Here is a 25,099-nt window from a genome sequence, read left to right as displayed (position 1 = left end):
ACTATGCTTCTGCTACATGTGGGAAATCTGAGACAAAGACATGGTAGCAACTGGGGAAAATGTGAGAGAAACTGAAAGATTTAGGTTAAAAGAAATCAATTAAGAAACAATCACCTATATCCCAATATCTACAAAATACTGAGGACAAATAAAAACATTACAATAATAATCTTTCTCCCCCTAAGATACTTAAAATCTGCTGGCAAGACAAGAAACTAATAGAGAACAATGTCTATCAAGTGCCAAACTGGGTAGTGTAGGAGGTCAGAAAATGAAGAAATCATTCAAATAGTCTGAGAAGATTTCATATAAAGTGGTCTTGTTTCTAAGCTTAAAAGACAGAAGTTTGGTAGACGTTTAGGAGAAAAAAGGAAATCATCATCTGTGGGCCAAAGATGTATGTGGGACTACCACTGTCATTAGCTTGAAGAATTAACGTCATCTGTAAGTCTTCTAGTAGTCACTGGTCTCATAAGGTGCATTAGGGTGTAACCTATTTAGCAATACATCTCCTTATCCAAACATTTAATATTACAGTTAAAATATTCTTTAACATACTAGTAATGGCTTCTTCAAAAGTACTTTCTGCCATGACTCATTCTCCCATTTTAGGGATAATATGTGTCTTTCTGTACAAGGAGAACTTTACTGTGTGGGTGTAAAGACTGTTGACTTTTTATTTAGTTATAAACACTGACTAATAAGGGGTCCTTCTGTTTCAGTAGGCATTTATACCAGATCATACATACAAGCAGTCTGTACTCAAGGGGGGAATGGTGCAAAAAGAAGAGATTTCTTAAATAAATATTCATTCAAACCTTATAATCTCTCCCAAACTTGATGAAAAGACAATAAAAAATGTAATTTGGGGCAGTAGGGTATAAATTCATTGACTTTCACCAATATGTGGGAAAAGGACCTCTGATATTAAAAAACACATGACTTGCTTGGAAAATTACAGTTTGTCTTGTTCTACATCCAGCCCTTTCTTCCCATTCCCTGCCCCTCCAGCCCCCAGACTCAAAGCCTCCTTTTAAGGAAAATACTTCATTGTAGAAAATTTTAAAGTCATAGAAACTGTTCATCATGTCCAGAACTAGGGCAAGGGCTACTTTAAAGTAGAAGGTAAGTAAGAATCAAACACATGATATAAAGTATGGTCCTTTGTAGAATATATACACAAATATTTAAGTGTGTGTTTGTATGTGTGTGTATGCATAGAGAAAAGCCTATGTAAATACATAAAAATATTCACAGTGGTCATCTAAGTGGCTTAATAAGAGCTTTTCCCTCTTTTTTCTTACCTGTCAATAAACAAATATATTTGCATAACCTTTTGAGCACCTACTATGTGCTAACAACTGTTCTAGGCTCTAGGTATAAGGTGGCAAACAATGCAGATGAGCTTTCTACTCTCATACAGTTTATATTCGGGGGGGGCGGGGAAGACAAATAATAAGTAAACAATACATGAGTAAGATAATTTCATATAATGCTTAGTTTTAAGACAGAAATAAAACAGGTAGAAGTAGGTACTAAGGGTAGTAGAGAAGTGTGGCTAATTTTGAATGGCATCACCCAGGAAACAACAATTTTAAGTCAAAATGATAGAGTCTAGGATCAGTAAGAATAAGGCCAGTCTGGCTAGGATAATGTGACTGGTACATGATGATGTCAGACAGGTAACCAAGGGCCAGATCATGTAATATCCTGTAGGTCCTGGTCAAGAGTTTGGATTTAATTCTAAGTGCAATGTGAAGTCATTAGAGGATTTCTAGAATGAGAGTAAACACAACCGACTTCTGTATATATTTTTGCCTATATTATTTTTTATATTTTCAAAAATGTATATAAAATTAAAGATTGCTCACAAAGTAATTCTCACTTGCTGAAATCAGAGATACAGAGCAAAGAATATATAACTGTATTTGAACTCTTCAACTCTTTCATGCAGCAATTACTCTTCCATTTCCCTCATACTTACTCTCAAACTCAACACCTATCCCAAAAGATTCCTAAACTTAGGAAAGAATTGGAATTGAAGGTAGTACTTAGTCTGCACCATGTGCAGACTAGAATTGGAATAGAAGGTAGTACTTAGTCTGCACCATGTGCCAAGCACTATCCTAAATCTTTATATCTAGTAACTCAATTCTATAAGAATGGAGGAGTAACTACTGTATCATGTCTCTATTTCCTTGCTCTTCTACTTTCTATGTTCTGATTTTATCTTTACATTTGATAATTTACTCTTTTTGAGAAAGACAGAGATGTTGGGCTCAGATCTCTGTAGATGGATCTGCCAGCCTTCTTTTAGCAAATGTCTACAAGGATAAAAGACATGGTTACCTTTCGTTATTATAGACAAAAGGATTTTACCCAAGGTATACCTTTTACTTCTTTGTGATCATAAAAAATTCCAGAACATAATCATAGAATCTCAAAATTGGAAAAAGCCTTCAACTAAAGCTTAGTACAGCCTCACATACAACCCTACTTAGGTACACCCTCATTAGCATGTAGTCATCCAAGATCTGCTTAATCTAAAATACATGTTATTCTCAACTCAGTATTCTTCTATTGGTTCACTTTCCAATTCTGATAATTACGTCCAATTATAAAATTTGACTAGCAGATACATAAAGTCCAGATTCAAACTTATTATACTTTTTAAAATATAGCATTTCTTCTCATCTCAGTCATCTTATAAAATTTCCAGAGGAATTTAAAATGAGTAGGGATAACTTTACCAATCTTTTAAAACTCTAGTTATGAATCAAAGTCTGTGGACTAGAACTTATTTCACTTATTCAAGAACATTTAATAATTCCATATTGGTGTTAGGCCAATAAGAAACATAAATCACCCCAGGTTCTTGCTCTAGAAAGTGTGCATCATGGTGATCTTTAATCAATTCTTTACTTACGTTAGAGTAGCTTTCCTACTCTTTAAGTATCTGTGTTTGATACAGCTGTCAAGGAAGAAGAAACCTAGTAATCATACCCCTACTACATTTAAAAAGGAGGATTCTAAAGATTCATTTTAGAAACATCAATTTACATTTTAAAGCAATTACTGTATATATAAGTTAACAAACTGCATTCTTTGCTTTGAAAGAATCAAGAATTATCTGACTAGCATAATGCCTACATGATCCCCTACCTTTTTAGGAAATTCCAACAGACTGTAAAGATTCAGTACACAAAAGCAGAGTACAAAATAAAGACTGCTAGAAATAGATGGGTCATGAGCAGGGTTTGACATAATTTTGGAAATATTTTTGGATTATGGAAATATTTTCAAAATAACTATTCATCTGAAAATGTCCATGATCTATAGTAGTTTTTTATTCACAGTGAACTATAAGATCAATGGACAGGAGCATTCTGACATCTTGGAAAAACTACTATAATAGAAATATTTTATTTATAAGTTCATTTTCTTTATTAAAAAATTCTTTCATATTTAAGAACATATTTACCTATAAATACTCAAAGCCTCCAAATGTTTAAAAATTAACTTGAAAAGTCTGCCACACTTGATACATGATTCTAAAAAGTTCTTTCTGCAGGATGGATACCGTGAGTTTCTTTCCAACTGTGTGAACTCATGGTATGTGATGATGGCCCAATGACTACTAAACAAATGTGCATTACAATTTAAGAGCTGCTCTGTGCATACAGCTGGTCCGTTGAGAACTGTTACATGGTGACTTGAGAACACTCTTGAAAAACTGAATCTTAAATTTTTAATTGAGTCAATGCACGTTCAAACTTTTACAGCATGAAAAAATATCCTATGAGGAATAGCTTAAATCTACTAAAGCACATAAAGTCAAAGCTAGCAAAAAGATACTGAACTATGGAATATTTTTAAAGTTGTAATATTTTGTTAGCCCTTGGGATAAAGATACATACACACATACACACAAACCCCTCTTCATTTTCAGTCTTTCCTTTAAAGTTATTCTATCAAGAGACAAAACAGCATATTACGAACATATTTTTCAAGAGATGTTAAATGAAGACATGTTAATCATCATGATCACAATGTAAATAGCAGCTTAAAATTAAATGGTATTTTTTTTTTAAAGATTTTATTTATTTGACAGAGAGAGACACAGCGAGAGAGGGAACACAAGCAGGGGGAGTGGGAGAGGGAGAAGCAGGCTTCCCGCGGAGCTGGGAGCCCGATGCGGGGCTCGATCCCAGGACCCTGGGATCATGACCTGAGCCGAAGGCAGGCGCTTAACGACTGAGCCACCCAGGCGCCCCTTAAATGGTATTTTAAAGATATTTTTATTCAACTAGCTTTTATTAAACAATTGCAAAAAACAGATTTTGTTAGACCAAGATGTAATTTACTCCCCACCAATTCATTTATTTCAAAGACTTTAACTTTGTGAAATGTACTTGTTTTTCCATATAGGTAGTGTAGAAAAAGAAAATTACTGTGAGAAAAATTTATGGTGAGCCTCTAACCCCAAATTCCACTGTAATATTATTAGTCTCATCCAAATGAATCCTGCCTCATATAATGGTTCCTTGTTTTCTAAACAATGAAACAAGATGGGAGAAAAAACTAAACAGTGATTCAAACATTTTATTTTGATAGATCTACATCTGCTACATTCAAGAAATATTTAGCCAGGGTTCTTAAAAGCCAGACACTAAGCAAAAAGTAGGCAAAACCGAGCAAGATGTAATCTCTATCCTGGAAGAACTCCCAAATTCAGGGGGGAAGGACAGACAAGTCAATAAAAAAATGACAAATCAATATAATTGATAAATGAAATTGCTCAAGTTATATGACAATGCACAGAGCTAGAAAGAGGAAGAGATATTTCCAAGAAACATAAGGCAGTATTTTAAACCTAAAGAAAAAAGGGAAAACAAACGCTACACTTAATCTGAGTGCTCCTTTACTGCCCACCATCAAAAATATCATAAACTATTCAATCTTGAATAAGCAACTGTTTAAAAAAAGAGAAAGTTCTCTTAAGAAAATGAAGTATACAGAGAAGAGAACTTACAAGCACTCTTCTAGGTACTTATATATAAATTCACTGAAGCTAATGACCCTATGAAGTAGGTAGTATTATTGTCCCATTTTACAGATGAGGAAACAGGCACAGAGAGTTTAAGTAACTTCCCCAAGGGCATACAACTATTAAGTAGGGTACCTGGGATTTGAACACAGGCAAATCTTGGTCTCCAGTTTACAGAAAATGAAAACAGGGTTTTCTACCTACATAGCAAGAAGTATTGGTAGTTAAGAAATCTCTAGGATGTTTCCCGAGAGATTTCAGTATGCAAATGTGTGATGTGCAGATGAAATCTGTTAGAGTCACAGCAGACACAGACAAAAAAGAGACAAACTAGATAGCTAATTGTGCACTTTGATACACTTTACCCCTGGGAATTTACCAAGAGTAGCTTGACAATACGCTACTGCCAATGCCTCCTTGGTAAAGGCTTGCTCCCATTATCTTTGACATTATATTGACAGTAGGCAGCCATCAGTAGGCGGAATGAAAAAAAAAACCTATATGATGAAAGATGCTTACAATAATACATGGGTTTTGCTTCCTTTTCTAAACCGCCCCCCACCCCCGCCAAGAACTCTATCTACTCTCACTCCCTCATGCCCTATACTTTCTATCTCTAAAACATGAAATAATGAAAAAAAGCTGAGAACAGAATACACCAAAGTATCTCATTGGAAAGTCCTTTTGAAAGGGCTACTAGGTCTTTCTCCCTTACCCAAATGATCTGAACACCGTAGAAAACTGGCAAAAGTTATGTATCCCAATACTAAAGAAACTGTTTTAATGCTCTTTATTGGTTATTACAACCCCAAAACACTTAATAGGGAATTATGACTTCCACCTGATTTTGAATTTTTTAGTTTAATAGACAGCCTAAAAATACCTGACTTACTAACAAGTAGTAGTGGGGGGGGGGGGCACTTTTCGGAGTATATATACAATATATGCTTCAATATGTGGTTATCACTTTGGTCCTGTTTCTTAATTTCGTCACATAGATCTTTTTGTAAGGGCCAATCCATCTTTAAAAAATGTCAATTTGATCCATGTGTGGTGATCACTTCCTAGGTGTAAACATCATTGTTGATACATGCATACCTCTGTGATTCTATCCTATGCTGTTTCAACTATTTGTATTCTACCTGGGATACATAATTACAACAAATGTAGATTTAAATGGTTATTTTAATTTCCTGCAGACACTCATTCAACAGCATTTATTTGGGTGCCTATTATACATAAATTAAGGATGGTCTCAGCTTCATGGCTGTGGTAGGAGCTTTTATAGTGTGGTAGGAGAGGAAGACAATGAAACAAAACAAAGCAAAAGTAAAACTGTGGTAAATGCTGCAGAATGTTAGGAAAATGCATAATGTTAAGGTTTTGACCTAGTCTGGAGGTTCAGAGAAGACTTCTCTTCTCTGAAGGAATGATTAAAGTGTGTTGTGGGGGGGGGGAGGGCACCCCATGGTTGCAGTGCACAGAACAGTAGAGGTTCTATGGTAAGTGCAAAATGAGGCTAGAGGAGTAGACAAGGGCTGGATTATGCAAGACCTCATAAAGGATTTTGGTCTTTACCCTAGGAGCAATGAAAAGCTTATGCTGGATGTTGGTCAGGGGAAGGAAATAGTCAGATACGCCTCTTGAAAAATCATTCTAAATATAATATTAAAACCAGAATGGAAGTGAGAGTGAATGCGAGACTATGTGAGGAAGTTATTCCACCAGGACAGGCGAGAGATAATAGTGGCTTAGACGAGCTAGGTGCAACAAAGACGGATAGAAGTGAACATTTAAGAGATACGTAGGACAGGGCGCCTGGGTGGCTCAGTTGGTTAAGCGACTGCCTTCGGCTCAGGTCATGATCCTGGAGTCCCGGGATCGAGTCCCGCATCGGGCTCCCTGCTCAGCAGGGAGTCTGCTTCGTCCTCTGACCCTATCCCCTCTCATGTGTTCTCTCTCTCTCATTCTCTCTCTCTCAAATAAATAAAATCTTAAAAAAAAAAAGAGATACGTAGGAGATAAAACTAATAGGATTTGGTGACAGACTGATTAGTCGTGAAGAATAAAGGACAAGGAGTTATCAGGGATGACACCTAGGTTTCTTATGCAACTGGATGGGGCATGAGAGAGGATACTAGACAAGAGTCAGTGTTTGCTTGTTTTTCTTTCCTGGGGTAGGGAGGATCACAAAGTCCATGTCTGGTCATATTTGGTTTGAGGTGTCTTTGAGATATCCAGGTGAAGTTATCATGCTCCAACTAGCTCTAGAGCTCAGAACAAAGGTCTATATTGGAGATAAAAACATGCGAATTATCTGTGTACAGGCCATCTCGAATTTCCTTTCTAAAGCTGTTAATCACAGTGCCTTGTCACAGTTTAGACACATTAATTATTTGTCCATCTTCCCCATTAAACCCTAAGCTCCATGAAAGCAGTGACCACTTCTATTTTGATTCTTTTACCTCAGCTCCTCACATAGTCCTTACACTTATCAGGGTATCAATATATAATATTTACATGAGATAATGAACAATGTAACACACACTTTAATCAATAATGACAGAATTAGAGAAATAATAACTAGAAATTATTAATTTTCAGCATAATTTGAAAAACTCAATTTTCAGTATAAGGAAAGGTGATATAGGTGAACAACACATTTTATAAATTTATTACTTATTTAGTACTATGTTCTATATAATATTATTTATAATATCTTATGTATCTATATACATATATTTCCCCTTCAGGTAAAAGTAATAAAATTTTCTAGGTATTTATCCGTTACCAATTAAAGCATAAACTAAACTGGAAGAAAATACAGTTTGATATGCAACAAAAATGCAATTATCTTTGTTATTAAAAGCCAACTTGGCTTAGGACTTCCTGTACCTTTAAAAATGCCAACAGAATATAAACTTTTACTATTAAAAGGGATATACACACTTTTAACAACACTTAGTGTTGTTAAATCTCACACAAATCTCAAAGTATTTTATTTATTCATTGGTATTAACCCAACAGATAGCATTTTTGTATCTCTATTTTACTGACAAGAAATCTGAAGCATGAAAGTTTTTGAGTTACCAAAAGCACTATAATACTTGCTAAAAAAAAGAAAAACCCTTTGGCAATATATATTTTAATCTCTATGGACAAAATAACAGGCTAAGTACCATTTCCATTAAAATTAAAATGAATACTGCATATTTTACATATAATTGGCTACCTTTATTTTGCTTTCCTTGCTTTTTATCATGATCTCCCATTGAGACAGGATCTACCAAGAAACACTACACTTAATGAAAAAGGTCAAAAGGAGTAAGATCCCACTGAAATACCCTTTTTTTTTTTTAAGTTACTGATAGTTATTTCATTACTACTTCATTTGGTTTTGTGAATATGAAAAGCATGTAAGTAATAATTTTAACAAAAGATTCATTTTGGGGCATACCATTCACTTCTAACTTTGAATGGAAATAGAACACAATTCATCTTAAACATCAATGTAGTCAACAATATAAAAAGAGGCATTTCTAAATCCTCTTTGGTTTTCAACTTCCAAGAAATATTTTAACATTTATATATTAAAGCTGAAGAATGTTATTACGTTGCTCAAAGTATATATACTTTTGTATATAACCACAGTCTGGGAATTTTAAGTAAATATAATGAAGAGTACAAAATACAGTGGAGGATGATGTCAGACACTAGCAAACAATATCAATGCTTTTTAAATTACATTAAAGAGAAAATATCCTAAAATGAAAAAGGAAAAACTATAAAAAATGTTTTGGAAGAGGTTGTGGTTGGCCATTTATTACTTTTTTGTATTAGAGTTAATTAATATTCTAAAAAGGTCTACAAAAAGCTGAACAACCTCTCGAGCTTTGAATTCATGGCACTGACCTTAGGACTTTCTCAGAATGATTTTTAATGCACTGTTATTAGTAAAACCTGTTCAAACACATGCCCCATCTGCCAGCACCCCATCTGCAAGAGAGCTTCTTATTCTTGTAGACAGTACAACTTCTGCTTGCTTCCTTCTCTACATACCAGCTGTATGGTAATGAGTATGAGCAGCTGAAAATACTGCATGATAACAAAGCTAGTATGAAAACGGCAGAACACCACTTCCCCTCAATGCAGCAGTTGCAGCATGCACACTGCAGATAAGCTACTATACAGAGGTGGGGTGGGTGAGAATTTCGTTTGTGTGTATGGGGGGCCGGGGAGTGCGTGTGTATGCGCGTGGGCATGCGCCTGTACACGTGTGTGTGTGTGTGTGTGTGTTAAATATGGGGTTTCCATGTAATTAAAAAATAAAGAGAACTAAAAGCAGCACAGGGTACCAAAGAAAGATCTAAATTTCTAAGCACTTTTGTTAAGACTTGTGAATCAATTCTTTAAATGTTTTAAGTCTCAATTCTTATACAGTAATGATATTCCAGGGGCCATTTTGACAAGCTAGTTTTCAAAGATGTTAACAAGTATGTTCCATTTCCTAATTAACTTATTTTGCGGCCTCTAGGGAAAGAAATGGAGTCAGAGCTTAAAATCACAATGGAAACTCTTCACTAGACATTTTAGCGTCAATCAATAAATTCTGTTTTTAATTCTTACATAGCAATTTAAATTGTTTTAATTTAATGGTATTTGAAGCCAACAAATTTATTCTAAACATCTGAGAGACTCCAAACAAAATACTAAGATAGCACATTACCTTAATTTAGTAAGACATAATGGGGTTAATTTTTACACATGTGATCGTCACACTGAATGAATCTACATAATGTAAGTAGAACCAAACACATTAACTTTTTATGTGCAGTAGCTATCTATTTAGAGATTAACAGTCATTCAGGAAACTATTTAAGAAAAATGACTATTCAAAATTGGTGCTATGCATTTTCTTTCACAATTTGAAGAAACTAAAAATGAAAAAATATTCAAAACACTAACCATAAGTAAAAGAAATAATCACGTCAGGAGAATTAATTATAATTTTTACCAACATTTCTAAAAAAAGTCTTGTGAACTTCATAACAGATTTTAAGTTCTTATTACAGAACGATACTTCTTTTTTCTATAGGTTATTTCATTTTATTCTTACAATAATCCTATGAAGTAGGTACTTCTATCTCCATTTTACAGATGAGGCTTACTTAGTAAGTGGTGAAGCTAAGAACGTAATCCCAAGTCTAAATGACTATCATCTATGCTGTTAAGCACTCTGCTATTCTGCTATAAACTCCATGAGGGTGAGGAGTTAAGATTGTTTCATTCACTGTTATACTCCAAATGCCTAAAGCAGTCCTGGACTCATAGAAGTTATTGAATGAATAAATGGAAAAGAAAACTACTCAGTTGTTTTTAAATATAAATCCATTTAAATGGAAAAAAAATTGAAGAATATTAAAATAAGATTGTTTAGTAATCTAAGTTTTGTTCACTTGTCAGATTGAAAAATTAAGACTTTATTAAAAAAATTCTCATAAACATCCATTTTTGAAAAGGTTGGTACAGAATGAATAACAGCAAAATTGCACTAATTTTAGTGCTCGCTTCGGCAGCACATATACTAAAATTGAAACAATACCGAGAAAATCAGCATGGCTCCTGCACAAGGATGACACACAAATTCGTGAAGCATTCCGTATTTTTTTTTAAAAAAGGAGCAAAATTGTACTGATTTTAGTATTTTGCCTATTTTTTGCAAATCCACTTACCTGTCCTCATTTTTACTGTCTAACAATAAAAGTACATTTTTTCTTGTTAACAAGCTTAACGTATTCCTTGACTTCAAATATAAATCAAGGCCATGAGCTTCCATAATATAAAAGCTTTTGTATAATATATATAAAAACCTGAATTGAAAGACTAGTTCCAATTTAAAGAAATAGTCCCATTCATCCTTTAAAATGTAAGACATATAGCTACATTTTTGCAAAGAAGAATGGACTTTTAACACCACTTACTGATTCAAAAATCCCACAAATTCAGACAAGATTTACAAAAACAGTACTATACTGCCCCTACATGTTCAAACTAGTAGCAACAATGACATTTTAAAATCCAAAGTGATAATGCAGAGATTTCTGTGGATTATTGAAAAGCTGTTTAAGCTTAAATTGTTCCCAAGTGAACTATATGAAATCACGCACACATAAAAATGTAATTAAATATAGGAATAACCCACAAGTTTCAATTTTCATTTTCAATACTAGCAAGGAGAAAAAAATGTAAGAGAATTTCATCCAACATTATATTTTTTCTCTCAAAACAGATTTCCCTATCATTGCATGAAAATATCATAAAATGACAATAAACAAATAGCTAGCCATGTGATTTTAGAGTCAGTATTAATGTATTAACGTTTGAGAAATACTTGCTCCTACTTGCTTTTCCTTGACACCTAAATAAATGTCAATAAAGTTTATAAACATAGAGACCAAAGTCACAAGAGAAAACCTTATTAAGCTCAGATTTACTTTTTTATTTTCTCACAATTTAGGAATAAAACACTATATATGCAAATAAAGAAATGGGCTGCGTCAATAGATACTTGGAAATACTGAATTATAACTCCTAACATTTAGAATGTTGTTGACTTTACCACAAATGGTAGTCCTTTCTGCTATTACTTCTATGGTGAAATTTCTATCATATTAAAAAAATCTTAGGGGCACCTGGGTGGCTTAGTCGTTAAGCGTCTGCCTTCAGCTCAGGTCATGATCCCAGGGTCCTGGAATCGAGCCCCGCACTGGGATCCCTGCTCAGCGGAAAGCCTGCTTCTCCCTCTGCCTGCCGCTCCCCCTGCTTGTGTTCTCTCTTTGTCAAATAAATAAAATCTTTAAATTATATATGTATTATTTATACCTACCATAAACGTATCTACTATAAATTATATCTACCATTATTTAGCTGGTTTATTTGTGAAACACACATTAATTTATGCAACTTCCCACAAGTCAGAGAGAGGGCCAAGAACTCTAATCTGACCCAGGAACAATCCAGAAAGAGATCACTAGGTAAGCCTGGTAGGATATTAAAGTTTCCAAGAATATGAAAAAAATGAAATAAAATAGAAGAATCATATTTAATCTTTCAGAACCTCAAAATACTATTCCCCACTAGATACTATCTAACACCATTTGAAAACCAGTAGATTATACATATCAATAAAGTCACCAACATAATCCTACCAAGTCAGAGAGTGTGTCATATATATGCATGCACATGTATGTAGGTACCCATATATACATATGGAGAAACTAAAAGACAAATTGCCACCAGTTGATTTAGAAAAATGTACCACTGAATAAAGGAGTCTGGTGATACACTGTATATTGGAACAGACCAAACATGCTGTCCACTCCTAGGCAGAATTCTCAGGGTCACTAAAATGTTAAATTATATAAAAGGTTGGACCTTTTCTGCTTTGTTCACTAATGTATCTGACGTGCCCAGAACTGAGCCTGGCAATTAATGTTTATTTGTTGAATAAATTAATTAACCCATGTTCCTCTGATTTTGATATGTGACTATAAAATGGGAACAATGAGATAAGTCTCTCAGAGACAGAGAAGCATCTATAGCCTCCCTAAGGGAAGGAAGGTCTCTGCCTTACTCATCTTCATTATACTAGTGACACATACAGGGAGTATGCCTAATACATATTAGCAAAATAAAAATTAATTTAGTGGTATTAATTTTCCATGAAGTAAAAAAGTGGTAGAGGTTCTCATTCCTCATTTAACATATATGTCTGCTAACAAGAGTTGCATTTACTCACTGAAGAAAAATAATATATAAGCTCTGAACGACCATATTATATGGAGCTGCCTATAACTAGGTTAGTAAAATTTAGGTATTCATTTATATAATGTATGTTTTAAAGCATTTAAATATGCACATACTCAGAGACTGACTGAGTCTTGACTACTTTGACATTTCAAAGTGTATTCCATTTTTTGTATGTGGGTGATAGCTGTAAACTCAAAGGTCTGTGGAGTTAGTTCCACAATTTTAGAGAAAGCTGTGTTGCTGACTTCAGAACTTTTTGGAGTTTAGAAAAGTAATATGGTACATACATATTCTGAACACTTCCAGTATTATACATTAATATTTTTGCAGCAAAGTTCATGACCATTCAGATAAATAATAAAACTGACTATTTTAAGTTACTTAGAGTTAGGTTTGGCTAACTTTAAAAACATTCTTAGCTCTCAGGGCTTGCTGGACCTCTGTCTGCAGACAAGGGACAGTGAGTTTATTTCATACTTGTTTACCTTGCCAGGACTTAACAGCAAGTTTATTTTTTAGCATATTTTTCATCTGTCTTCCATACTACATCTTAATAGCCTTGCCCTGTGATGTTAAAATTACTAAACTATTTGAACAGATTGTTATGTATCAACAACAGGGATAACAATTCATGGCAGTTATTTCTACAATGTAGTTGTAGACTTACACATCATTATAATTTGTTTTACATTCATATCTGACAACTGAGGCACAACCTAATACTAACACATCTCTTGATGACAAACACAAAAACATCTAGAAAGCAATGTTATCAGTAATTAGATACTGAAGCCATCACGAATTGTAAGAACAAAATAAGAATTTAAAAGTATTTAAAAACCCAGGATTACACAGCAAAAGTTAACCCTTCCAACATCTGGAAATTAAGGATCTGTTCACTCAACAAACCTTACCAAGGTCAGTTTACCACAGTGTTTGTGATGCTAGGTCTAGACACCTGAGGCAGAATCTCAGCTCCATCACTAGCTCTAGGGCAAGTTATTTAACCTTGCTATGCCTCAGATTCCTCATCTGTAAAATAGGGATAATATAATACAACACCTACTTCACAAGGTTATCTTAAGCATTATATGAATTCATATGTGGAAAGTATAGTGCTTCCTCTGCACCCCAAGTTAGACTCTATACTATGACCCTATTTTGTTGTCATCAAAACACTAACATTAGTAACTACTTTTCTGTTTCCATAAAGTATAACCTAAGCTCCATGAGGGCATGGACTCTATCTAGTTCACTGTTAACAGCCATAGGTTCTAAAAAATTTTCCAACTCTGTTCTAAGTGCTCAATACATATTTTTTGGCTGATATTATTACTGATAAATGTCATGTCAAGATATAAGCAAGTGGGACGCCTGGGTGGCTCAGTCGGTTAAGCGTCTGCCTTTGGCTCAGGTCATGACCCCAGGGTCCTGGGATCAAGTCCTGCATCGGGCTCCCTGCTCCACGGGGAGCCTGCTTCTCCCTCTGCCTCTGTCTCTCTCTCTGTCTCTCATGAATAAATAAATGAAATCTTAAAAAAAAAAAAGATATAAGCAAGTAATTTGCAGCAGTATAAATAACATGAAAAGCCGAGATGTGAGCGCAAGCAATAATACAAGTTCCTTCTGTCCATCACTTCTCTGATCCTCTGCTTAGCAAATATCCTTCATGTTTTAATTCAAAGTTACTGTGGAGCCTTTCCTGAGTCGTTTGCTTTGAGACTTGGGTGACCCTCTCATGCTCCCACAGTACTTTATACATGAGGGCATTTAAGCAAAATTATAGCTTTGTACTATAAAGGTTTGTTTATGGTTTTTACCACTAGACTGTCTATGATGCATAAAGGATCGTGATTTTTCACTTTTGTATATCCAAAGGTACAGGGGATGAAGAATCATCACCTTTTTATTTATAGCTAGTATCCTGCACAGTACAGAGAATAGGACAGCAAGAAAATTTGTAATTTATACTTTGTTTACTCAAGTTTATGCATGACACATGAAACATTCTTAAGAAGAAAAGGACTGATAGGATTTAAAATAGAATGGTCTGATATGTGGTAACTAATCCCTTTACTGATAAAATAAGTAGTGACAATAAACCATATCAGATCAGTTGAAAATGCCAATTGTTCCCCAGTTCCAATGGAATACGTGTGTAAAGAAAATAATTGAAGGAAGTCACATTTTAGTTTACTCAAAAAAAAAAAAAAAAAAAAAATCAGGTACCCTATTAAAATCTCCCTCCAAACTTGCTCATATCACCACCCTGTTCTTTCTTCTCTCCAAAGTATTGTAATTTTTTTTCCTTTATTTCAGCTTTTCTGACATTTTTTGGCTACTGTAGAATCTCAAAAGTATCATCAAAATGACTTTACCCTATGTTTGTTTCTCCTTCGTTTTCAAAATTGGTAAGTAGTAATTACTTTTAAAATTAAGTGTCAAACTGTATCTGAGTTTATTTAAATTTAGAAAATGAAATATTCAAAATCACAGCTGCACAGTCATTTAAAAACATTTAGTAAACAAAAAACATGCCATATTCTTAACAGTACAAAAACTCCTTCAGAATCTTCCAAGTTTAACACATACTTCAATGAATTAGTCATAAGAATATTTATACTAACTTTCTTCTGCATATCACTAGGAGCATAAAAAAGACATTAAAGATAATTTCTGAACTCTAAGAGTTTATAGCCTAATTGAGGAGACAAGATAACTATATGGAATAACATCACCGGGCAGTACATATTTGCCTAAGGGCCAAAGGTAATGGCAACAATTACAATATGTTCTACTAATGGATGAGGACAACGGTGGATGCAATCAGTGCCAGGACAACCAGAGAAGGAAGCTAGACTGTGAGGTCATGGGAAGGACCTAGAAAGAAAGAGGCACAAATGTAAGTGGTGGACACTTGGAACAGACCAGTCTGGGGGAGAGATGGAGGATGTTGGCTTTTTAAAGGTTTCAAATTTCTGTATGTTGGGGAAACATCCATCTATTTCTAATTGGCTAAGAGTTCCATGAAACGGATATTGAGTTTCATGACATGCCTTTCAGGCATCAAGACATTTTAAAAGAGCAGACTTGCTACAACTATTTTCAATAAGAATTAATCACGGCTGGACTAGATCAAAAAAAAAAAAAAAAAAGGTAAACCTGGATTGGGGCAAAGGGCAAAGCTATGTCAGAAATGTAAAACTGAGTAGTAGTGCTCTAAGAAATAGACCAGTTTCTGGCAGCTGCTCTTGTTAGTATGAGAAGTACTGTTGTTGTAGATATTATTAATAGCAATATACTTTGGAAGGGGCTGTCATTTATACTGTGCAAATATCACACTAAAATTCAGAAATATAAAAGGATAAACTAAGGTGATGCAAAAACTGAAATAACCCTAAGACTTGCAGTAAAAATGTAATAAATCATAAAACTATACACGTGGATCATCTGTTTAGATAAAAACACAGATTATAGTTTTAAAACTATGGGAGGAGAAGAAAATTATAGTTGAAGATAATATAGGTGACAGGTCTATGACAAATATTTTCCAGAAAGAATAAAAAATAGAATCACATGAGCAACAACTAATTTCTTGACCTATTTACATATTTTTCTCCTGAAGCTCTAAGTATAACCTATCTCATTATTTTTTCAAAAGGAAAAAAATCCCCTCTGATAAAAAACCTAGAATAATTAGAAATACAATGACATAGTATTAACTAAGTAAAATCCACAAAACTTTATCACATAGGAATAAATTTTCTTAGAATATGATTTCTTTCTCTTTAAACAACAATAGAAATCCCTCATGCTGCCTTTTAATTGGTATAAACTTTCTGGAAAACAATTTAACAGTATTTTTCAAGAATCTAAAGAAGTTCATACTCCTTGACCCAATAATTCTACTTCTAGAAATCTGTGTATAGAGATGTTTAAGATTCATGTATAAAAAAGTTCAAAGCAGGTCACTGTCTAAATGAACAACAGTAGGAAAACTATGGAACATTCATTTAGCAGATTATATATTTTTAAGTAACTACAATTATGGGAAACCACTAACAATATATTAACAATGAATTAAAGTACCAATATTGCTAAGTAATTATTTAAAGTTGTTACTGTGGTTATTTTTGAGCAGTGGAATTACTGATACTTTAGGAAATTGCAAAGGAAAATATTTTTCTAAATTTTACATATTGAATATGTCTTATTTCTGCAAAGTGAAGTAAAAGATATTAATTACTGAAAGAAAATTAAAATTCCTTCTATCACCATTCAATTTGGAGAATTTGGGAGATTATTAAATTCAAAAGGGTAATAATTCACAAATTGGCTTTAGCAAAAGAGTTTATGATGGCCTACTTTGGGGGTACATACAAAATCTTTCCACAAATGAAACTTACTGTAGGGTAAATAATTAGACATGTTGTTTTCTTTTTAAACAAAGGTAATACAACTCTTTGACAAAACTGGCAGACCTTTGCTGAAAAGGGCCTAATAGACTGGTCAATAGTCTATGAAAGGAGCATAACAGATTAAAATTATAAACTGCTTAAATTAACTGAGTATTATACATATAAAAACAGCTAATTAGATTATGCCTGAATGTGGCTAAAATTTAGAATATAGGTTTGTCTAGTATCATTGATGACTCAACAATGAAGAAAAAACTGAAACTCAAAACAGCACTGAAGCTAAGAGAGGTACAATGCTGTTTTAAATTTTTGTCCTCATTGTCAAAAGTGCTGGTTGAGCAAACTGATGAGAATGATACTGCACTGCAGTTTGAGGATGGTTAACCTGTCCAGACAAGCTGCTCTCAGCTGTTGCCTGCCAAATACAGACCCTGAGGTATCACAAAGATTCTCTTCTTGACCAAACTCTAGATGGGCTCCGCTGAGCTCTTTTTCAACTAGGCCCTGTCCTTGGGCATGTTGTCAAGAGCAAGAATCCTACTCAGTTTAAGCACAATCCCCCGATCTTGGTATCTGACCACCTTCCATAACTGCTGGGTTCCTCATCCTCTATCATCCTCCACGTGATGTCTGACCACCTTGGTTAAAGTGGTTTAGCCAGAATCCCCCCTACCGATGTTTCCTCTTAGTAATTTTCTACCCACTGACCCCCTCCCAACTGTTCCTTGGCTATAAATTCTCACTTTTATTTACTGTATTTGGAGTTGAGCCCAATATCCCTCCCCTACTACAAAACCCCTTTGTAGTAGTCCCTATCCCCATATCACCACAGTACCCCTGAATAAAGTCTATCTTGCCGTTTTAACAAGTGTCATGAATAATTTTTTCTTTAACAGGTATCATCCCTCAGCTTACAAAAACAACAAACATGCATACTGTTCAAACATTTCCAGTTTTTTATTACTATAATTACTGCATAATCTGTAGGATAACTTTATAAGTGAAACATCTTCAAAGAGATTACAGCAAAAACCCTGTATTTATAAATGCTCTATGCTATCAAAAGTTATTTGTAAGTTACTTGTTTTAATCTTTGAATCTATTTTCTCACAGAAACAATGTCAACAATGATAGGCTCCCAGGCTTCCCTCCAAAATATTAATAGTCGTTGAAAAGTGTTAGTTCACATGAGAACAAACTGTATAAAGAGAATGGCTACTGCTGTTAGCTGCAGCATTAGTGAACTCTGCAGCTAAATGTCAGCTTTACTATTTACCAAGAAAACGGAAGAGTCGCTGGTTTGAGCCTCCATCTTCTAGTCTACTGAATGGAGAGAATACCTAATTTAAAGTACTTAACACTTAAGTCATTCAAGCATTATGTGGGTTAAAATATACAAAACAGCTAAAACAGTGCCTAGAATATACAGTGGGTTCTTTTAGAAAGATAGCAATTATTAATAGCTTTATTATACTAATACTGTATATTAACAAGAGAATAAGCAGTATGCTAAAATTCAAGCAGTTAGCCACACAAAGACTTTTCTACATAACTACAAAAGAATTAAGAAGAGAGGATGATGGTTTTAAAGGAAATGTGAGACTTATGGCTTTAACTAACAATCTCATTCTAAAAATTTACCATGAGCTGAAACTTATATATAAGCAAAGAGATACATGCACAAGAATTACTATAGTATCATTATAATCATACAAACCTAGATTTCACTCTTTTGTAAGTAAAGATTTATTAAAACACAGTCCTGTCCATTCACCCATCCATTTAAGTACTGTCTAAGCTGCTTTGGTGCTCCAGTGGCAGAGATGAATAGTTCTAACAGCGACTATAGGGTCCACCAAGCCTAAAGTATTTACTGGCCCTTTGCAGAAAGAGTTTGACTTAAGGTAACCTGCAATGATAACAATACACAGGAGTGATATTAACATTTTCTCAAATGACACAAATACTCTATTTTAATTTTATTTCTACTTTCACTTTAAAGAAAAATTATTTTAAATGTGGTATTTTGAATAGAACTTGATATGGAACATAATTCCTACAAAACTGTTTTCAAGTATCAGAAATCCCAGTCATATATTTCATTATTGCTTGAGCTCTTGTTTCTCAGGAGAATAAGTCCTTGTCCCATACTGACCCCACCTCACAACCCCCACTACCCCCCCAGCAGTTCTCCACCACTCTCTTAGCTGTATTGCCAATGCTTATGCGACACAATCAGCACATGGTTCAAGCCCAGGAATGTATACGGCACTCTCAAAACAATATGTTGTCTATAAGCCAGCACAGTCAAATATTTTAAAAGCCTTATATAAACCATTGTCATTTGCATGTCACTTGGAAATTTCTACCAAAACAATAACAATGAAGAGTAACTTTACAAGAATATTATAAATGCTTAAAAATCTCCCAAACAAAATGAGGTAAGAAATGAGATTTAAGCACTGAAGTACATTTTCTTACTACTATTAGTTGTAAGATGTTATTTCTCTTATCACTAAAAAGAAAAAAATGCTGCCAGATAAGCTATAAAATTTCATCAAAATGTATCTAAGGCACATTTTTTCACATTTTAAGTTTTTCTTAAATATATTTAAAATGTGAAAAAATAATGTACCTTAGGATTTAAGAAATATAGTATTACCATAACTGGGCATTCCAATTTCAAAGAAAATTGAAAATTTCCAGTGATTTTATAGATTAAATAAGTTTTTCCTGTAAAATTTCTCTTCCTCTAAAGGACAATCAGTTCTTTTAGAATAAAAAGTTACATACTCAACTAGTACTCTCAAATTTTCCTAATTCAATTACCTATAGGACTTTTAAAAATATAGATAGATCCCTGAACCTTAATCCAGATCTCTAACATAAGACTATCCAAAAGAGGGGAACCCAGGATTCTACATTTTTTAAGATTTTATTTATTTATTTATTGAGTGAGTGAGTGCATAATGAGTGTGAGCAACCAGGGGAGGGGCAGAGGGAGAAAGAAAATCCCAGAGTGTGGAGCCCCACAGGGCCTCAATCCCACAACCCTGAGATCATGATCTGAGCCGAAATCAAGAGTTGGACGCTTAACCGACTGAGTCACCTAGGCGCCCCGTGATTCTACATTTTTAACAATGTAAATAAATAATGAGGACCTTAATACTAAAAATACTTTGATTTATAGTAACTGGTTAAAAGTTAGATTGCTATTTCTTTACCGTTGTTATTATTAAGTCCAACGTACCTCTGATGAGAGACCAGAATAATTTATATAATAATGAATTCGACTACCAGTACCAATATTGTAATATTAATAATATTAATATTATAATTAATATTAATAGTAGGTAAATAAATTTTCTGAAAACATTTCAAGAAATATAAATTGAAGTTGTAGTTATAGCAACTAAAGGATCTTTCACAATTTTTGAAATTTTATTGTGCAAACATTAAATGGATCAACATCTATGAGGGATGGAGGGACAACATCATGTTTTTCAAATTTTAATAGGTCAAGACTGCTACAGTCTTATAAGAGGTCACTAGTGCACATTAGCTCACTACTTAGAAGAAAAAAAATGGCCTACAAAATACAGAACTCTATCTGCTTTGTGTACTTTGTCAGTGTAGAACAATCTCTTTGAAAGCAAAATATACCCAGTGTAAGAGATATACTGGATGTTACACGCAAAATATGATTAATTACATATCATACCAAAAGTCTTCCTTAAATCTTTGATAAAGAAAAATAATATTTTAAAAATGTTTATTATCAATTTACCAAAGGAAAGTTAATAAATTAAATAACAAAGAACATGCAAACCAATTAAAAACTATCTAAATTAACCAGTCATGAAAGGAGGGGATATAATTATGCAATCCCTCTAAAAATTCTAGTACTCAGAGTCAATGAGTTATGCAATAGTAAGTTACTGGCAGGCAGGCAGTCTAAAACTGAATGTGTTTTTTATCTATCTTCCCAAAAAACTTTCTTGTATGAATTTTATTTTTCGAATTTAGTTCTCTTCTGTTATTACAAATGCAAGGCTATAAATTAACATAACATAGTAACCTACAAAAGTCAAGCTGCATAGTGACCCTAGGAAAGCCTCAGGGAAAGCCTTGAAGTTCTCTATTAATTTTTCTTATAGGATCTGCTCCTGAGCCTTTAAATTTCATGTACATGTTAGAAAATAAAGGTAGAAAACATACATTGTGACATAATGAAGTAAACTACCATATATTGTCCCTAAGAATTTATTAGAAATATTCAACAAAGAACAAGATTATCTTGATTGTTAATATCTTAAATCCTTTGATTTAAAAAACCCACACTTCTTTTCCTCAGTTTAAAAATTTACTTGTGTTGGTATTTTCTTTTAAAGAGGTGTTAAAATAATAAATTAGTTTATTAATGACTTTAAAGCCATTAGAGGTTTCTGTGTAAATGCTTAAATCAGAACAGTGACTTCATTCAGAAATTATAAAAGTGACAAAGTGAAAGAGGACAAAATAAACACTTTCTGACAACATAGTAAAGAAGAAAATAAGGCTGATGGAGATATTTGTATTCCATGTTCAATGTTGAAACTTTTATTTAAACCTCACTCAAATGTTTTTCAACATGGCTACCACTTGTTTGGAGTAGAAGTGGAAACTACTCAAAAGGAACTAAGATAATTAGAAAACATATTTCTACAAAGGTTAAGTCCCAGCAAATAAAAGATTCTTTTCATTAAGGAGAAAAAATACTTTTCAGGTGTTGTGTGTTGATCTACTTGGTTAGTAGACTATTTCCCCTTTAGTGTTTTGTTTTGTTTTTTTTTTAAGGGAACTAAAACATTAATAGCATTGTTACATGCAAATACCCATTTAATATCAGGTTTTTGTGGAGATTTTTGGTTTAATGTGTTCAAGATCAAAAACATATTTTAGACCTAAAAACATATCACTCTAGTTAATGACTCAGACTAGCAATACCAAATTAACTAAAAAAATACAATAAAACTGCTAATATTAACAGGGTCAGAATCTGGTGAGGGAGAGGAGAATGTCATCCTGAAAAACATCCAACAGATCATAACTTGATTATATGTTAGCTCAAGTTCTACAAAATGTTTGTTAGTTCAGGATTGTCTATATATAAACTCTATCGTAACTGCCACACAATAGCATGCTATTTTTATTTTATATAACAGCAAAAAGTCAAGTCCCTATTACATTAAGTTTGAATTAATGAAATAGTAATTTAAAATAATACAGCTCTAAGGGCCAGATAAATCTAGGGAACTTGGAATATTCTTTAAAAGAGCTAAATGTTGCAGTTCCCACGTACATAGGAAGAATACCACCAGCTTCCTGCCTTTCCCACAAAATAAAAAACTACAAATTTGGGGTTGTAGTATTTGCCAACATATTTTAAAACACGGTTTTTACATTTACCAATTTTAAATAAATTTAAAGGATTCTAATATCATGAAAAATAAATGAGAGAGGGAAAAAAGGTGGATTGGGTAACCTTGCCCTCTAGGCTTATCATACTATTAGAACTACCACTTATGTAAGTTTTATCTGGCTACATAACGCACTGATAATTTTGTTTATAAATATCAATCGAAATCCAAAGCATTTCTTTACTAAAGGAAACAGAAGTACTTCATTTAAAAAAATATTCCTATTTTTCAAATGCAAGACTTACCCGTCTTCGACAAAAGGGGAGGCCTTGGGCAATGATGCTAATGCTAAATATCTTCATCACAGTTTGATGTGGCAGAGGCTCTTTTGCACTTTTAAGATCAACAGGAACCAAGCCATGGTTTAAAGTAGCTTTTCCTGGTTTTGACATTTTAAAACTCCTCTTGGTTGATGAATACTTTCTACATGTAATACGGGCACATTACTAAAAATTCCAAGCACCAAATTAAAATATAACTTTCTAATTAATAAAACAAAAAAAGGCTGAGAACCCAAGGCCTGCTGCTTTTGTCTTTCAACCTTCTCCTACCAAATGTCCTGACCTGTCTGAGGCTTGGTGAAGTGCAAACTATCCTAGAATAGCCAGGAATTACAAACTACTGAAGTGAAAGCTCCTGCTCCTGCCAGTCAAACAGCTGGTGAACCTCCCGTACAAAGTCAGTAATGTGAATACAGCCAACGCAGGGCAATGCTGTAGGGTCTCTCTGAAACTTCTCCAACAACTAGCACAGGTATTCCCTAGAAAGGGAAGGCAATGTTTCCTTTACAAAAATCCAAAACAATAAACACTGTATTTTCTCTCGAATATCCTGACTCCTCCTTACCCGAGTATCAGCATTAATATTTTAGGAATGTGCTTCAAATTTAAGGACAGCATTTATGCATGCTCAAAAAATATATACACCCGTTTGTTCTCAGATATATTCAGAATGAGCACTACATTTTCAACTGTTTGTCTTAAGCATGCTCTCTTCCTTTTCCATACATACCATTCTCTATATCACACTAAGCCATTTAGTTGACTCTCTCGCTCTAAAGCTACTCATATGTACTTCACATTAATCTTATCAGTAGACATTTTAGCTGTTTGCAAATGTCAGTTCAATCTCTGTAAGTCTCAAAAACTCAGTGATGCCACTTGAAAGTATAAGTCATGTGATTAAAGATATATTTTTTTAAAAGCCCAAGTCTTTATAAATGTAGCCTGTGATGGGAAACAATTATAGTAAAATAATTAGTAACCAGTTCATCGTAAATCCTTAGTGCCTAATTTCTCCAACATACCAGGATCAGAAATATCTTCCTAAAACGCACAGAGAGAATATGGTGTACAATCCACTCCTCAAAAACTTTCAATGGTCCCCAAATGCCTAAGATAAAATGTGGAGATAAGACTCTCCTCGGAGTGGCTCCAAACTAATCTTTCCAGCATTACCTCAAATATTTTCCTAAATCAAGCACTTATGCCAATGTTAATTAATACCACACTTCATATTCAAGCCCATAAACTAGACTGTTATGAAGATGGTAAGAAAAAAAGCTCGGTGGGGCGCCTGGGTGGCTCAGTCGTTAAGCGTCTGCCTTCGGCTCAGGTCGTGATCCCAGGGTCCTGGGATCGAGCCCCGCATCGAGCCCCGCATCGGGCTCCCTGCTCGGCGGGAGGCTTGCTTCTCCCTCTCCCGCTCCCCCTGCTTGTGTTCCCTCTCTTGCTGTGTCTCTCTCTGTCAAATAAATAAATAAAATCTTTAAAAAAAAGAAAAAAAAAAGAAAAAGAAAAGAAAAAAAGCTCGGTGTAAGAATTAACAGAGAGTAGTTTTGATAGATGGTAAGTAATGGATGTGAACCGTCTGTTCACAATGCTTGGTTAACTAGTTTGTTCTCTCCTTCCATTCTATTGTCCTCTTCCAAAAGCCAGTCATCTCACTTATCGCTCCTTCCAATAGCTTTTATTGATCTCTATAAGGGGAACTTAGAATGTGATATGGAGAGAATGAGAAAGGAGAATGTCAGAAATGAGTGATTTCTTTCTTGACTTTGGAAAGATCTTACTAAAGTGGGCTACTGGGAAGCCAATTCATATACTAGAAATACTCCCAGTCCCATCAAGATGCTACTTTACTGAAGTACACTTTCCTTTTATGCCATAATTTAAAATGTAGTTAAAAATGCAAAACTATTGGGGTGCCTGGGTGGCTCAGTCGGTTAAGTGTCTCAGCTTAAGTCTTGATCTCAAGGTTGTGAGTTCAAGCCACTTAAAAAAAAAAAAAAGCAAAATCATTATCAGAGGTGACATTTTTAATTACACAAAAGTAAACAACCAAATTTCTCTAAAGAAAATATATAA

At 34.0% G+C, this 25,099-nt stretch overlaps 1 protein-coding gene and 1 non-coding gene across 11 annotated transcripts in view; one reads left to right on the top strand and one right to left on the bottom strand.

Moving 5' to 3' along the window:
• The window catches only part of FBXW7 (F-box and WD repeat domain containing 7), a 220,775-nt gene that overhangs the window by 39,907 nt on the left and 155,769 nt on the right, over nucleotides 1–25,099 (bottom strand). The window contains exon 1 of one of the 10 annotated variants that reach the window (XM_035022901.1): nucleotides 22,979–24,327. The exons of the other annotated variants lie outside the window; for them this stretch is intronic. Within the exon in view, the coding sequence (XP_034878792.1) occupies nucleotides 22,979–23,125 (147 nt within the window). The 5' untranslated portion in view covers nucleotides 23,126–24,327. Of the gene's footprint in view, nucleotides 1–22,978; nucleotides 24,328–25,099 lie in introns of those variants that run through there. 10 annotated transcript variants of the gene reach the window in all.
• On the top strand, nucleotides 10,608–10,714 carry LOC118022607. The gene has a single exon (XR_004682523.1). It is a non-coding gene; the product is annotated as a U6 spliceosomal RNA (small nuclear RNA).

The sequence above is a fragment of the Mirounga leonina genome, unplaced genomic scaffold (genome assembly GCF_011800145.1).
Source record: "Mirounga leonina isolate KUSES-001 unplaced genomic scaffold, KU_Mleo_1.0 Mir_176, whole genome shotgun sequence".
NCBI lineage: Eukaryota > Metazoa > Chordata > Mammalia > Carnivora > Phocidae > Mirounga > Mirounga leonina.
The sequence above is the reverse complement of the archived record's forward strand: the minus strand, read 5'-3'. Positions and strand labels throughout refer to the sequence as shown.